The sequence below is a fragment of the Squalius cephalus genome (assembly GCF_949319135.1).
Source record: "Squalius cephalus genome assembly, chromosome: 11".
Taxonomy (NCBI): Eukaryota; Metazoa; Chordata; class Actinopteri; order Cypriniformes; family Leuciscidae; genus Squalius; species Squalius cephalus.
This window is the reverse complement of record NC_137132.1, coordinates 28,967,970-28,985,635: the sequence shown is the minus strand read 5'-3', so window position 1 is coordinate 28,985,635 and position 17,666 is coordinate 28,967,970. Positions and strand designations below refer to the sequence as shown.

General features: G+C 37.8%; 1 protein-coding gene across 2 annotated transcripts; it reads left to right on the top strand.

Moving 5' to 3' along the window:
- Positions 1-1,291: 1,291 nt before the first annotated feature.
- Positions 1,292-17,393, top strand: ccdc150 (coiled-coil domain containing 150; the record flags this gene model as incomplete). Of its 2 annotated transcripts, none has more annotated exons than XM_079885851.1 (24): positions 1,292-1,649; positions 2,879-3,045; positions 3,674-3,790; positions 4,188-4,317; positions 4,398-4,441; positions 4,513-4,605; positions 4,986-5,093; positions 6,222-6,346; positions 6,602-6,779; positions 7,475-7,543; positions 7,726-7,818; positions 7,893-7,976; positions 8,165-8,263; positions 9,054-9,119; positions 9,219-9,343; positions 9,720-9,792; positions 9,877-9,989; positions 11,011-11,125; positions 11,257-11,415; positions 11,525-11,593; positions 12,267-12,398; positions 15,019-15,105; positions 15,379-15,516; positions 16,797-17,393. In XM_079885851.1, the coding sequence occupies 24 exons, from the start codon at positions 1,292-1,294 to the stop codon at positions 16,929-16,931; spliced, it is 2,877 nt and encodes a 958-aa protein (XP_079741977.1). In that variant the 3' UTR covers positions 16,932-17,393. The 2 variants fall into 2 exon arrangements, with proteins under 2 accessions (XP_079741977.1, XP_079741976.1); XM_079885850.1 differs by having other exon boundaries at positions 11,008-11,125.
- Positions 17,394-17,666: the final 273 nt, after the last annotated feature.

Genomic DNA, 17,666 nt, shown 5'->3' with positions numbered 1-17,666 from the left:
TTTCTAACATTTTAAGAAGCTAAAATACTAAAATAAAATGGACAATTTTATCTTCTGACAGTTGTTCAAAACGAGCGTCCAAGCGTCTCTTGAAACCTATTTTTTACAGTCTATGCTTGAAACCTACTAACGAGAAGTTTATAGAGACGAAATTACTGTATATTGGGCGGCACTACTAGCCAATACTGTTTTTCTGTTAATAAAAGTCTCTCCTCGAGGGGGCGCGTGACGGCTCAAGAATATCAGTCTTTTTTGTCTGCAAAAAAAGTATGAACTTTTCAATCTAATAAACGAAAGGTTTGGCTTCTGGTGTACATTTAAAAAATCTGAAGTATCACAATCGCTGCAAAATTATGAACAAAACGCCCGTGTCCTTGAATCACAAACTACTGTGATTGTAAAGAAACCACGTGATAAGGCCGTTCTCTCAAAGAGTAGGACGAGCAGTAATTTACTCCAGAATAATGAATATTTAAAGCTACTAAAGTTGAAAACACCCAGTTGAAGAGTAAAAATTGAACTATAATTGGTCAGGTCTGATGTTATGGAAATTAAATGAGAACTTTCGGGCCACTACCTAATCAGTTCAGTCAGCATTTGCCACTCTAGTTTTGTGTGTGTTTTCGCTATGGCGGGAGTTTAGAACCGAGCTCGAGAGGGAGCGGTCTCCACGGTAACCACCTATGCCGGAAGTGCCGGGCTCTCTAAAGGTAAGCAACAATAACAGATACAAATGAAATCTATTCCGCATTCAGTTAATATAAACGAACAGTTTATTTAATTTCTCAGAGTGTGACTAAAATGTAGACGTTTTGTTGAGAAGATTCGCCGTTTGTCACTTAACGCCGGAGCGTGTTTGTGCGTTTACACTGATTTAAATCCCATAATGCCATTATATTCTTTGAGAAGGGTTTTCAGCTAACCAACGACATTACATTAAATTATATAATGTATATTCACATGGTAACATTAAACAATGCTATCTGTCTGTCTAACATCTATCTATCTATCTATCTATCTATCTATCTATCTATCTATGTATGTCCAATATCTATCTATCTATCTATCTATCTATCTATCTATCTATCTATCTATCTATCTATCTATCTATCTGTCTGTCTATATCTGTCCAGTATCTATCTATCTGTCTATCTATCTATCTATCTATCTATCTATCTATCTATCTATCTATCTATCTATCTATCTATCTATCTATCTATCTATCTATATCTGTCCAGTATCTATCTATCTATCTATCTATCTATCTATCTATCTATCTATCTATCTATTAATGTCCAGGCCAGTGATCTGTCCTCTGACTGTGGGGGCCACGGCTCCTGAGTCTCTCTCCGTGTTACAGAGGCGTCTTCAGAAAGCGGAGGAGCAGACGGAGGAGTTGAGGAGGAGTCTGGGCTCTTTGGGAGCGTCTGCAGATCAGCTGCTCGTGAACTCTTCAAACTCCTCAAAGCGGCGTCCGGTCAGTCCCGGGAACATCGACGGGCCCCTGAGTGCCACAGGAGAGGGTTTGCTATGGAGGCAGAGTGAAACGCTCGTCGCACGCGTGTGCAGATTAGAAAGTGTTTTGCACACTCTGAAACTCACCATCTTCCGTCTGGAGATGAACAGAGAGCTCAATCCATCTCACACAGGTCAGCACGCCTAATGTATGAAAAAACTTTTTAGATTTAAATTGGCAAATGCTTAAGAGTCTATGATTGGATCATTATTACAGTGATTATTATGTTTCTAGCATGTTATATGTTTGGCAACAGTTCTTCTAACCCTAACCGTGTGTAGCTTGTGTAGGAAGACACACCATGGCCATATTCCAGGATGACAATGTCAAGATTCATCAGGCTCAAATTGTGTAATAATGGTTGGAAGGACCATATGAACAGGGTTTGAAATTTGTCTACAAAATTTTTAAGTTACCGGCCATTCAGAACTTCTATTAGCCAAAAAGTAAATAAATAAATGAACCAGATTAACCACATTACAGCATATATATATATATATATATATATATATATATATATATATACATTTTTCAAACAACATGTTGTCATCCAGCCATCTCCTCCCTTCCTCTTTCATCCTCATCACCAAAAATGTGTTTTAGGTGGACAGATCAATACAGTACAAAGAACATCAAAACATGTTAGGATGTCTTTTCTGTTTACCAAATGCTTTTTAATATTCGCTATTGCTTCAATGCAAATGAATAAGTGCGCCGTTATTTGTTGCGGAGTGACGGTCATGAGGAGACTTTACAGAGTGCTGGACTCTTGCACTGTCAATACAAGATCTTGACCAAAGATTGATGCACCTCTTGATGGAAATAACATCACAGCATTTATTTTCATCAAGAGGAGCATCAATATTAGTCACTGCAATAATGTATGCAAACACACACACACACACACACACACACACACACACACACACACACACACACACACACACACACACACAATGCTGGGTAGTAACTTTTTACATGTTATCATATTCCAAAAATGATTGCACAGACAAACCAGCCACTAGTCATGTGACTCTCATTGAAAACTGAGACCCATAGCATTTGATCACTGGATTTATAGAAATCATTTCACTTTTAAAGAGTGATTTCTCAACATTGCAATATCAAATCAACACTTGCCTAACACATTCATTATTATTTGCATCATCACTCAGTGAGTCATTTAACCGCGTAACCATCCAGCAATAGTCTATGAAATAATTTCAAAACTGAATTTGTGTGAGCAGTAATCCAGTAAGAGTGTGTGTGTGAGAGTGAGAAAGTGATTTCTGCACTTGTTTTGTCTGCATTCATCTGTGGGCCCTGCAGGAGACGAGTTTGTAATCTCCCCTCTGTGTGTAGCGCGATTAAGCGCCCTGCAGGAGCAGCACGAGGAGGAGCAGCGCTCTTCACACCGGGACCTGCTGCATGTACAGGACGAGCTGACGAAGGCCTGTGAGGAGAGGCAGGAGGCGCAGCGGGAGGTGCTCAGACTCAGAGAGGCGCTGGAGAATACCAACTCCGCTAAAGTAAAATAGCTATGGGCTCATTCATTAATTAATGTCTACATGAAAATATTTGTGCTTTTAATAATTAATTTATCACACAATAAAAAATGCTAAAATGTGTTAAAACAACGTTTTAGTTAATAGTTACCTGGTTATCTGGCGTTCAAAAATGTCTTATGTTCACCAAGGCTGCATTTATTTGATCAAAAATACAGTAATATTATGAAATATTATTACAATGTAAAATAACTGGTTTCTATTTTAATATATTTTAAAATGCAATTTATTCCTATGATGGTAAAGCTGAATTTTCAGCATCATTACTCCAGTTTTCAGCGTCACATGATCCTTCAGAAATCAGTCTAATATGATGATCTGATGCTCAAGAAACATTTCTGATGTTATCAGTGTTAAAAGAATAGCATTTATTTGAAATCTTTTGTAACATTATAAATGTCTTTACTGTCACTTTTGATCAATTAAATGTGTCCTTGCTAAATAAAAGTATTAATTTAAAAATGTACATCCATTATTTTTCTCCAGAATGTTTTCATATTTTTCTTGGTTGAACTGATTAATCTAAATAATGTCGTAAGTATGTTACTTTCAATCTCATTTGATAGTTCATGACCTCTGAATCTGTTCACAGAAGGAGGAGCAGATGGCGCAAGAGGCCGCAGCACACTTGGAGGCTGAGCAATCCCACAATGCACTGCTGCTGAGAGCGAAGGAGATGGAGAGAGTGGTGGAGAAGGAGAGAGGCCAGGTAAACTGAAGGAAAGGACTAGAAAAGGTTCACTGTATATCCTCGTTTACTGAGATCTTACTTGCATATTTTAAAAAAAGACTTGTCTGATTGATAAATATACTTGGAGAAACTACAGTAGTCAACATTTGAAGTGGATCAAAACCTTTCATCAAAGTTATACATGCATTTTGAACAATACCTGTTCTTGCCTTAGGACAACTTTGATTAACTTTTTTTATCCACTTCAAATGTTGACTACTGTAGAATACCTCTTTACACCAAGCAATGCTCAGAGCAACCACCTAGAACACCATAGCAACACCTTAGCAACCACCCACAACACCCTGGATGTGTTTTATAGCCATAAAACGCCTAATCTAATCTTTCTATTCACTATTTGCTGGTGTCTTGTTAGGTAGAAGCTCTTCAAGTAGACTGCCACGCCTTACGTACTGACGGACAGGCAAACAGGGCGGAGCTAAAGAAGAGGGAGGAGCAAATCCAGTACCTGGAGAGAGAGTGTCAGCAGCTCCGAGACCATTCCAGTCAGAAACACTGAATTATGGGACATTTAATCTTGATTTAGGCTACTGTATTGTGAAACTAAAATGTTGTTTCCTCACAGGAGTGAAAGAGACTCTGATATCACAGCTGAGCAAAGAGATCAAGGTACGAGCACATGTGTGTTAGAGACGCTGATAGCAGTAATGACACGTCTCATGATGTCCGTGTGTGTTTAGAGCGTGAAGACGGCTCTGCAGAAGCAGCAGCAGGACAACAGCAGACTCATCAGAGATGGACGAGACCTCAGAGCAGCTGCAGAGCAAGTTCAGGTACACACACACACACACACATCTGTTTAGCATTAATTAATTGTTAGCTCCACAAAGCCAACATACTGTCATTGTACAAATATATGGATTAGAGCTATGGTTCTCAATTTTGTGTGGTTATTGTAATAGTCAAGCTCAAAAAAGCACATAAAAAGTACCATATAGTAGTGTGTATGATTTATTCGCTATATTCTTTAATCTTCCGAAGTGATTTGAATAATTTGTGTGGAAAACTGATTGAAATGTAGGTTTATATACATTTATTTAGCTTTGTTTAGCCAACAACATCGTTTTTATTGATTAACTTTCCTGTTCTGGTGTAAAAATCTTTGTGCATGTTATGAATAAAGGTTAAAAGTCATCCTCTCTCTTTCTCTCAGGTGTTGAATGATAAGTTAGAGGTTCAGTGTTCAGAGCTGAGCACTGCACTTCACTCGGTAACACTGGAAAACACTCGACTACAGACAGAGTATCAGAGCAACATCAAGGTATTTCAGTTCAGTTCCAGTTTTACTGATATTGGCATGGAAAACAATTGAACATTCTATTGCCAGTTCGTTTTCATCTTAGCTGCGAACAACTGAATTAGTGCATTAATAAGTGCAAAATAAGTTATCTTTAAAGGGGGGGTGAAATGCTCATTTTCACTCAATCTCCTGTTAATCTTGAGTACCTATAGAGTAGTATTGCATCCTTCATATCTCCAAAAAGTCTTTAGTTTTATTATATTTATAAAAGAAAGATAGGCTGTACCGAGTCTTTCCGGAAAAAAACGAGCGGCTGGGGGCGGGCCGTGTGGGCGAAGCTAAAGCTATGCTTACCCGCCGAGCTAACAACAACACACAGAGACATTTGAAGCAGTTTTACTCACTGCCTGCGACCGCGAACCTTTATATTGTGACTGCTCGATCCTTAAGCATTAGACGATCTGCAAATCCGTCGATCTGGGCTTTGTTTATAAAACAATCATCGTCGAAATGCAGGGAACAAACAGTCTTGCACAACTCCCTTGATGCTCTGAAAAAACAAACTCCATCCACGGGTTCCTTAACGCTGGGTTCTTTGGGAATCTGTGCAGGGTTGTCTTGCCCTGGCAACCAAAAACACACTTCTTTGGTGACATTGACTTCCCAAAAGCCGGGCAGGGCGCTTTGATGGGCGAACTGCTTTCGCTCTCTTGCTCTGGTCTACGAGTGCGCGCGCGCCCGCGCTATTCATGGAGAAGTGCCCTTAGGACCCGTATAAGGAAATTCCGCCCCAGCTGACGTCACGCAGACCCATACTCGAAAAAAACTTTCCGAAACTTGTGACAAACCGGAAGGACGATTTTTGGCACAGAAATACTCCTTCAAACGTACAATTTAATTTTTGAAACTTTGTCCATGTTTAGCATGGGAATCCAACTCTTTAAAAGTGTAAAAAACTCAGTATGCATGAAATAGCATTTCACCCCCCCTTTAACCAGTAAAATAACATTAGTTCAGTTTATACTCATGGCAGTAATAGTAATACTGAACAAAAGTTTGCTGATAGAGATTATATTTCTCTCACACACACACACACACACACACACACACACACACACACACACACACACACACACACTGTTTGTTCAGGCGGAGCGAGATCGTGTGTCTAAACACCTGAAGGAGCAGGATCTGCTTTTAGACACAGCCAGGAGGAACATCCAGGCTGAACTACAGGTCACGATATCAGAGAAACTCGTCCTGCAGAAAGAACTGTGAGTTACACACACATTCACTACTATAAAACAACAGCAGGGAAAAGACGAACACACATACTTTGTTGTTGACGTCAAAAGCTGTATCTTAGCAAACGCTACCATGTTTTGGCTGAAATTCATCTTCAATTCAGTCAGATTAGGCAGATGCCAACATGTTGCATGAAATGCCATCATCTTTGAAAACCTTGAGCGAAACTACAAAAGATAAAAGAAAATATGACTGTAAACAAACTGTTTTATTTGGTCTACAAGGCAGGCACTGAAGATGGATCATTCCGAGCTGCAGCAGAGCTCCACTGTTTCCCAGGTGACAGCTGTCAGTCATCAGCAGATGTTGGAACAGACCATTCAGAGGCTTCAGGGGGAGCTCAGTCGTGCTGGGAGAGATGGAGAGACCCTGAGAGAAGAGAGAGAGCACATGAAGGGTGAAGTGAGTTGAATTGTTGTTATTTTTTGTTGGTGTCATTTCTCAAGCTGAAAGGAAAGGACACAAGCACTGATGTTTACATGGGTATGAATTAAACTGATAGTTCTGGCACTAAATTATAATTGGATGAGGCACATTTGAAGCCATAAGAACAACAACAATAATAATAATAATTATGATTGTTATTATTATTTATTATTATTACTATTAATACTATTGGTTGTGGTGGTAGTAGTACTAATATATTGTTATTGATATTGTATTAATTTTATTAAATAAAAGTATTAGTATTATTAATTATATTAATAATAACTATGACTACAAAAAACTATAATATTCATAATAATATTTGTATTAATTATACTTGATCTAATATAATTATACTATATATATATATATATATATATATTAGTAATTTATCATTATTTTAAAATTATAATTACTTTGATCATCAAAGTAGTATATAATGTTTAATACTTAATCATTATAATAATTATAATACATTATGTAATTTATATATACAGTATACAAATAATAATAATAATAATAATATGTTTATTATGTGAATGTGGATGTGAATTATCTCCTTTATGATTTTTTTTTTCACATTATGCTTGCTAACAACAGCCATTAACCTTTGAAAATTCTGTACTGCACAACCACTTTGCTTTAATGAACTCTTAATTTCCAAATCTCAGATGAACTCTGCAATCTCTTTGCTGAAAAAAGAGAAGAACATTCTAGAAACACAGCTGTCAGATATCAAGGTACTGTTGACCAAATGTGAGGTCACTTCCAGTCTTTCTTTATCTCATTCAGGAGATCAAACTTTTTTTTTTTCTCTTTGTTTGCTGGATACAAAATAGAGCTCATTTCACCTACTCTACAGATCAGGGTAATATTGCACCAGCTATTACCATAACATCATCTTCTCCCCTGTGATGGACAGGTGGAGCTGACCACAGTGAACTCAGCACTGCAGAAACAGAAGGAGGAGAACGAGGAGCTGATGGAGAGCCTGACAGTCATGGAGCATCAGCAGGTTTGAGATCAAAAGATCACAGAGGCAGATGCACGTCAAAAGAAAATGTGCTTGTAACACTCTTTCTCTCCCAGGTAACTCACCGTCAGGTAGAACAGATGCTGTGGGACTTGACAGACAGCAAGAACAAACTGGCCTACGAGAAGGGCAAGTTGCAGGTCTGTGACACACACACACACACACTTTGCATGTATATGGATTTATTTCACACATTTTTCACAGTGTGTCATACAATGATGCTCAAACAATCATATGATGAACACACACATTACATAGCAAAAACACCCACCAGGCTTCTAATAGACTGCGTGTGTGTGTGTGTGTGTGTGTGTGTGTGCGCGCACAGGCACGAGTGCAGCAGATGGCCGCTGAACTGAAGACATTGAAAGCAGACTGTAATGAACACTGTCAGACTAACACTAAACTGCAGAACAGTTACACACAGGTAAACACAAACACTCGTCTAACAAAACCACTGCTGTTTCACAAGCTCAGTGTGTCGCTCAGGTGTGTGACACCGTGTTTACACCAGATGCGAGCCGCAACAACATAAAGCCACAAAAGCAGATAAAACCCATTACAATCAGCGATGCTGTCTACACTGGATACGGTGCGACGCAATACGACAAAGCCCAATTCTATTTGTGACATAGTCCAAGCGCTCGCGCTACTTCTGAGACGGAGAACAAATAGATTTGCTAATTAAAACTCTCAGACTGCTCAATTAATAAAAGGCTCATATACTGTACTTCATCCTCATCCAAAAAGACTAATATTTATAAATATTATCTAAGCAGCAAACTTGCCTCGTTTAAAAATCACCAAATACTGATTAACAGGTAACCCATATGATACCGTTAAAATGTGACCGCTAGATTCCTGACATCAGAAAGCAAAACATTATCATTTGACACAATTTTTTTAAAAAGCAGAACATAAGACGAAACACAGTTAGATGATACCATCAATATAAAACACATAAAACAGAAAGTGATGTGTATATCTCTATTATAAGTTTATATATGACAGCCCACATTTAACAACATCCATTCCGTGTTCATAATCTTGGCTTGCCGAGTCACAATTAAGTAATAATTTCAGGACGTTTCAGTGCTGATTGTTTTATGCATCTGTCACAATGAAATGGGGCTTTGTAGAGGCTGCAAAAACTGCAAAATGGTGATTTATGGCTACAATTATAAGTGGACTGATCAATTTAACACTCTCGTTCTCAGATGCAGATAGAAAATCAGACACTGAAAGAGCAACTCGGTGCGCTACGGCAACAGCACAGAGACACGGTGAGTCTTTCTAAAGAACGAGAATTGAAAGCAATGAATTGCATTACCAAAAGATCACATTTTTATGACCGCGTGTGTGTGTTTTTTTGTGCGTAACAGAATGAAATAGCGCAGACTCTGGAGAACGTCCTGTCGTCTCACGCTCGTCTGCAGCAGAACACACAAACACTGCATGCAGAGCTGAGAGAAAGAGCGCAGGAACTACACACACTCAGGAGAGAGAGGTGTGTGTTTGTGTGTGTGAGAAACTATAAGACGAGACACGTCTGATTAAAGGAAGGGGATCATTTTTTATGTTGTGCTAGCCAATTATGGCAGCCGTCTTGCACTTGTGTCATGGATGCAGCATAAAATAAGTTTTCAGGTTTTGAACTTTACAGCTCAAATAACACATTTTTGTATGAGACAATTAAATAAAGTGCTTTGACATTTATTCATTTCTGGGGAATGTCTTGCTGAATAGACTTCCATTATAAGTGCATTACTGTAAATATGATTGTTGTTTGTTTTTACTAAGTCAGTGTTTGTCTTTGGTAATCAGCACTGTGTGTGTGTGTGTGTGTGTGTGTGTGTGTGTGTGTGTGTGTGTGTGTTTGTCAGACTGCAGGCTATAAAAGAGATTCAGAGGCTTGAAGCTGAAGTAGAGAATCACAAAGCAACCAATAATGAGAAGGTATAACGCACACAAACACACTGATGACCAAATAAATAAGAGATGTGATCAAAGCGTTTAAATGTTTTCACGCTCACACTGAAGGGGGAGTCTTTGCAAAAAGCACTTGATGACAACAGGACACTTGCTCAGAGTTTAGAGCAGGCCTTACGGGAAAACCAAAACACACAGGAGAAACTAAACACCCTCGGCGAGAGGTGAGGGAATATATGTTTTATCAGCAGGACTGTTTGTCATTTAAAACCACAAACTCGATTCTACATTGTGTACTTCATTAATGTCACTTGACATTAGGATGTGTGTTATACTGTACTTAGAGATGCAACAATATTATTAACAATTCTGGCCGATACTGATAAGCAGATAATTATGTTCATGTAATGGCCAATAATAAAGTTCTGTATTGTTTTATCTAAATAAAAAATAAAGATTAAAAACTTAAATTTGTTTCAACTGCTACAAATTTAGGCATCACAACATTATGAAGTACAGTATGAAAAATGGATGGTAAAATAATTATTTTAAAGGCATAGCGGAGGATTTTCTTTTTCCGGGTGGATCATCAAGACTATTGGTCCTCCTAAGTGTCAATCATTCTGGTGATATGTTTACGTAAGGCCGTCGTGCGTGCTCGTGCACACGATTCACACGATGGCGTGCGCTCAAAACACAGGTTGGGCTTCCCACTGATGCCTCAGTCGCAAAGTTTCTAATTGACAGGTAAAGTTTGGCATGCTATTTGGAGAAATCCATTTAAAATCACTGCTAGTAAAAGTTAATGTAAGCTATGATTAGCTCGTGCAAATTCGGGAAAATCCTCCGCTATACCTTTAAGATACACTTAATGACATTCAATTATTAGTGTTTTAAAGATTAACTTTAAATGGCTGTTCATTCAATATAAATATGTACAATTCAATATAACATTAATGTTAATTCTATATAATATATGTAAAAATAGTGTGCACAATTAAATATCTAATACTAACTGATAGAGGCAATATCAACTAATTAAAATGTAAAAATCTCTAATATTGGTCAATAATTGATATAGTGCAGATTTATCCTGCATCCCAAATTTTTTGCATTGATCTATATGTCTATTTGTGTCTGCTTATTTATGTATTTACTAGGATCCAGCTATGTTCAAATCAAAGGGACACAGTTGTTTTCCTCCATGTTTTCTTGAGTTCATATTATACATGATTGCATCAGCAGGGAGGCGGAGCTTAAAGAGGCAAGGGCAGAGATTCGCCGGTTGACGGAATGTGTAGATTCCCTCAAGAACCGACTCACCAGAGAAAAAGACTCAAGGAGGAAGTCAGCGCAGAGGGTAATATTGAAAATATGTTTTTATTTTTATGCACATTAGTTGTCTTGTGATGTAGTTTTCAATGTATAGCACTTTTAACTACTTACTTTACAAATAAGAATGACTCTGACTGACTCCTGTTTTCTATATAGCTGAAGAAGGCACTAAATGATGCATCAGCAAAGTCAGGTGACCTCTCACAAGCCAATCAGAAGCTACAAGAGAAGGTGTCTGAGCTGGAGAAGCTGGCGTCTCGGTTGAATCAGTATCTGGACAACAGAACAGCTCTGAACCACTCTCTGAGAATCAAGGTGTGTCACTTTACCCATGGCTCACCTCACATCTGTGCTGGATACACGCTCTCTCACTGTAATACCAACATAAACACAGTTCATTGCATCGTCTTGCTTCTCCCAACAGGATTTGGAAGCAGAAATTGAAAGTCTTGAAGAAGTTAAGGATGAATATAAGAGGAGGAGTTATGAGCAGGTGTGCATCCAAACTGTTTCAAAAGTTTGCATTTTCAGGCCCCCAAAACCCCCTTGACGTGTAAATGAACGGCCAAAAAGCATACTTTTTATTCCTTCTGTTTTTGGATGAAAATGGTGTCGTGTAAACGGCCCTTCATTTCTCAAATGTTCGCCTCCATGTCACAATGCACTTTATTTGCTCTATAAATTAATGGCACAATTAACTTTATATTTTTTTATAATGCATTTCACTGTGTATCATGCTGAGCATAAAAATGAACACAATTTATTTATTAAATGTAATTAAAAATTGTAATTTTGCTAAGATATATTTAGAGTGATTTTGAATCTAATACTTTTATTTTATCTTGTTATTCATAATTAGTATGATTATTCATAGTTGTCATGAAAAAAAAATACATTTATGTATAATGCATAATAGACTCCAACCATAATTGTCTTGATAGATATTTATCATTTAAGGCAGATACTTTATTACACCAGCACAGCTTTAATATTTTAAAAAGCTTAAAAAGTTTGCTTAAAAGTTGTATTTCTAAATGCATCCCCTTTAAAGCACAGCTGCTAAAAGATATAACCTCACTTACGTACCGACATGCTGTACAACTAGTGAATGTCCTGACCCATCTTTACTAAAGATGTCCTCACAGTTTGTCATGTGTGTGTTTCAGTCTCAGTGTCTGCTGCAGATGCGCTCTGAGATGGTTTCTCTCCAGTCTGAGCTGCAGTGTCTGTCCTCCACACAGCAGGGGGAGCTACAGGCCGAAAGAGATCTCAATCACACCCTACAGGAGCAATGTCAGGTCAGCGCTCTCTTTTTCACCTCAAGGCCCCGGTTTACTCACTCTTCACTCTTCGCTCTTCGCTTTGGGGTAAAAAGTAGTTTGTAATACGTGAGCAGCGATATACTGTTAGCGAATGTCCAGATGCTGTTCACGCTGCGTTTAGATGAATATGTAAATATGTGCTGCACACTTTCCTCTCAATAACAAAATTAACACAACATGAATGACAGCGGTGTGAAAACGGGGACCTCGAGGGACTGAACAGAAGAAATGAACCGGAGAAGAATTCCACATCAAAGAAGGCGGAGCCTCTGTGCTACCTATTACCTACCTATTACATCATCACCACTGACCAATGGTAGTTCAAAGGTGTTTACCAGCCAGAGCAAACTTTTCCAGAAAGTTCGCTTTGGGAAGCTGTTTCAAACTTCCGAAACGAACACAAAATGAACATTGTTTGGGCCTGATTTTATTCAGAATTACGTCACATCAGTTCGTTCTTTGATATCGCTTGTGGTGAAAATGAAGCTTTTAATGTTGTGTATATGTTAGACATGTGCCGGTATTCGGTAATGCGATAAATCGCGGTAATGAATATGCACGATATTGTTATCGCGGGCACTTCAAAATACCGTGAAAAATAATAGATCAGAATTTATGTTTATAGAACGCGCATTAGCTTATTTTCCATCAACCGCTTAAACAAACAATGCGTATATGCTGCGCGAAACACGTGCGCACTGATGTAAACAATCCCCACATGAAGCACTGTGTGCATGCGGCGCAGTGCGCACTTTAGTCTAATGTAAACAATCCTCACGTGGAGAAGAAGCATGGCGGAAGGAGGAACGCTGCCGAGTGCCGACGATTCATCCCCCTTCTAAAAGCAGGGCTGCCAACTCTACTCATTCAACGTGAGACTCACGCAATTTACACTTCTCACACGCTCTCGCGACACACATCCATTTTCTCACGCAGAGAATAATCGCGGAGCAAAGAGGACACTGACACCGACAGACTAGACAGAGCAGGTTACTTTTGATATGAAAAAAATTTTCAGCTATCAGGTTCTGTCCATTTTATTACGAAATTCAGACAATAAATACCGTTTTGGTGCTTGTAAATGTGACGTGACCGATCGCTGTAGCGCCTCAGTTCAAGTAAACCGATCATCTGTTACTTTTTATTTAAAGATACAGTACAACTTACCGAAAGGTATTTATGCCTCATAAATAATATCGATCAATCAGTGTTTTTCAACCACGGAAAGAGGTCAATAAAACTGCAGGTGAACAATTATGTCACAGAACGTTACATTTACCTCAGGAATGCCATTTAATGACCAACACGTTAGTTGACTAGAAAAAAATAGCTATAGAGAGGAGTATTTTGCTAAATATGTGCACTATATTACATTTGTATTATATTTTTACTTGTGTCATAATTGTTATTATAATGAAAACCAAATTATATTTAATTTAATTAGTTAATTTTTAACCTTTAATAATACCAGCTGACAGGGCTCTCTGTATGTTTCCAGCATTAGGTGAGATGTATTTTTTCTTGAGAAAAATTAACATGTAGGCTATCTACTGTAGCCTACCTAATATTTATCCAAAGAGTCAATATTGAATCAAGATTGAAATCAAATCCCAAGAATTGAATTGAAATCGTGAAAATTGTGTAAAATTCTGTTTAGTTACCAAATGTTTTGACAATCACAATTACACCTATTGTGATGCAAGTTGTTTTTTTTTCTACATCTCCCCCAATCCATCCGTTTCTCTTGAGCAATTAAAATATCGTGATAATACCGTATACCGTGATAAAAGCTCAATCAATTAATCGCAGCATGAAAATTTGATACCGGCACATGCCTAGTATATGTCTATGTGGTGTTTAATATGCTTTAAGACAAATCACGTGCAAATTCATGTGTCAACATCATTGCTGAGTATTATCTCCTTAAAACTGCAGTGAACCAAAAACGCGGTTTAGTTCGCTGGTGTTTCTGACCTCACAAATTACCTTGTAACCAATCAGGTCAACGAGTGGATCTCTGAGCTGGTGTGAGTGAGTGGAGGCGGGGCTCTTTTGCATATTCGTATATGCCGCATCCTTCTCACCTTTTTTACCCCTGACCTGTTTTCATGCCTGAGCTCAAGCTATTTTAAGGCATGACGAGAAAAAAAATTCACAGGACAGGTTTAAATATATCATTTTGGTGATCAAAGATGAGTTTTAAGGGATAAAATGATTGACTACAGGGGGACTTTAATTATACCGGGGCCTTTAAGCATGTGGTACTGTCTCAAATTGTGCTCTCAGTCCTCGTGGTTCATGTGATATTACTTCACGTGTTAACTTGGTGGATCAGGAGCCATAAATACTCCTTTCTTCTTTCATCTTTTTTTTTTTTATCGTTTTCTGTTTGCCTTGTGATTCTCTCTCTCCATGTCTCTGTTTTTCCTTCCTCTGTGCAGTCTCAGCAAGCTACTGTTCCCTTCTTCTTCCTGTCTGTTTCTCCCTTCAGGGCATCAATACTGCAAGACCAACAAAGTGCTGGAGAAATGCCAGTATGTGAATAAGTGATCAGGGGCTTTGTGCTGAATGGTGCTGTTAATGTGTTTGTGTACAGCACCTGGAAGAGAGTTTGAAACGGCTCCGGGACGAGAGGGATGAGGCAGAACTGAGAATCCGGGAAGTTTGTCTGGAGTCACAGCAGGTAAACGAACCCCATTTGCAACCATTTATGCATCAGCAATAATAATAGGGACATAAAGTAAGCCAACTGAATCTGAATGCTGTGGTGTTTCCAGTAATGATCATCTATCCCTTTTTCCAAAGTCTTGAAATTATTGCTCAAAACCATGTCAGAATTTAGATTGCCGCCTCCTCCTCTGCTGATCACAGCCAGTGTTGAAATCATGCGAGCTCTCCAGAGGATGGACATTTCTTTTGCCTTTGCCTTTGATTGCTCAGTTTCTCTGTTCCTCAGATCACAGAGAACATGGTTGAGGACCACAGAGGACTCCACTCGGGATCGGAGAGCTTTAACTGCGAGGATGAGCCACAGAAACTCAGGGAAAGCTTATGGAGGACGGGGAAAGACGGCACAATGTCCACTCCTGCTCAGGTAGCAAATGAGACACATAAATTTAACCATTTTATATTATATTAGTTGAAAATCCATTTATAAGGGTCCTAGTGATCCATGTGTGATCAACTGTCCAGTTGCATCCAAGTCCAAATAAAACTTATTAAATGGTTATTTTGATGATACATTTTACTACATTTGTATGTATGCATGGATTAACTTTTATTCAGCAAGGATGCATTAAATTGATCATACGTATTAAAAATATTTATATTTTAAATAAATGCTGTTCTTTTGAACTTTCTATTTATCAAAGAATCCTAAAAAGATTTATCACAATTTCCACAAAAATATGAAGCAGCACAACTGTTTTCAACATTGATAATAATCAGAAATGTTTCAAATCATCATATTAGAATGATTTCTGAAGGATCATGTGACACTGAAGACTGGAGTAATGATGCTGAAAATTCAGCTTTGATCACAGAAATAAATTGCATTTTAAAATGTGACCCTGGACCACAAAACCAGTCACATGGGTAAATTTTTTTAAACTGAGATTTATACATATAAGATAATAAATAAGCTTTCCATTGATGTATGGTTTGTTAGGATATGACAATATTTGGTCGAGATACAACTATTGAAAATCTGGAATCTGAGTGTGCAAAAAAATCGAAACATTGAGAAAATCACCTTTAATGTTGTTCATTTATTTTCGCGATTGTGCTGCATTCACTCACAAAAATACATTTATATATTTACGGTAGGAAATTTACAAAATATCTTAATGGAACATGATCTTTACATAATATCCTAATGATTTCTGGCATAAAAGAAAAATCGATAATTTTGACCCATACAATGTATTGTTGGCTATTGCCACAAATATACCAGCGCGACTTGTGACTGGTTTTGTGATCCAGGATCACATATTAAAATAGCAAATAGTTACCTTAAATTGTAAATATATTTTACAATATTATAGTTTTTTTTACTGTATTTTTGATCACATAAATGCAGCCTTGGAGAACATGTTTTAAACAGTATTGTAAATTAAATATACATTTAATTAATATATATCTCTTTATAAATGTGTGTGTGTGTGTGTGTGTGTGTGTGTGTGTGTGTGTGTGTGTGTGTGTGTGTGTGTGTGTGTGTGTGTGTGTGCGCGTGTGTGTGTATGTGGACACAGTTCATACATTTATATCTCACAATTTGGTCCCGACCTCGTCTCTGGTCCTGAGGGTGATTATTTTATCTCAAATGTCAGGTTTGTGTGTTTTATTCCTGACCTGAAGGTTGTACTTTGTTATTAGACCCACGTTTGCTTTTATGACCCTACACTGGAGCCCTGGGCCTCAGCATTACAGCGCTGGGAGATGAAGAAGGAGCTGGGAAGCATCGGCGGCAGTTCCAAACACACAAGACGCGTACGCACACTGACCAGCTGATAACAGCCTCCAGGGGTCATGAAGAAGTGCATCAACAACTCATAGATCATGGAGAAAGGCGAAATCAAAGCAGAAATGAAAGATCTACAGTTGCTGTGTTTGTATATGCTGGGAAATATCAAGCACGTTTAACAAATTCATTGAAACGTATATTAATGCTTTTGTCATTACTTGAACATAAAAAGTGCACTTGCAAAAATACATTATGTGTGGATGTAGAGAGACAGAGTTTTGACAACCAGAAAAAGATAGTCATGCTGCTCATAATATAAAAAACAGAGCCACAAATGACCTAATTACTCACAAATGACTCATGTTAAACATGTTATTTCCCTGCAGCCCACAACAATGTTAATCCATCACAATAATATAAGGTCAAACTCCTGCACCTGCAAAGTGAAACGCCAGAAAGTGCAAAAATAACTACAAATGTAAATAAAGTCTTGCTGTTAGAAAGGGGCAACCTGTTTTGTATATGTGTATATTTTGGTATTACATTTTTATAATAGTTTTTATTGCTATATCGCTTTTTGTAATGTCAATACAGCGGCTTGAATCTGAAAAGACAATACTGTAATAAAATGATTATATTTACACGTGTGTGTGGGTGTGTGTATATATATATATATATATATATATATATATATATATATATATATATATGTGTGTGTGTGTGTATATATAATCAAAATTCAAATTTTATTTAGTTAAGCACAAACTGAACAGCTCTGATCT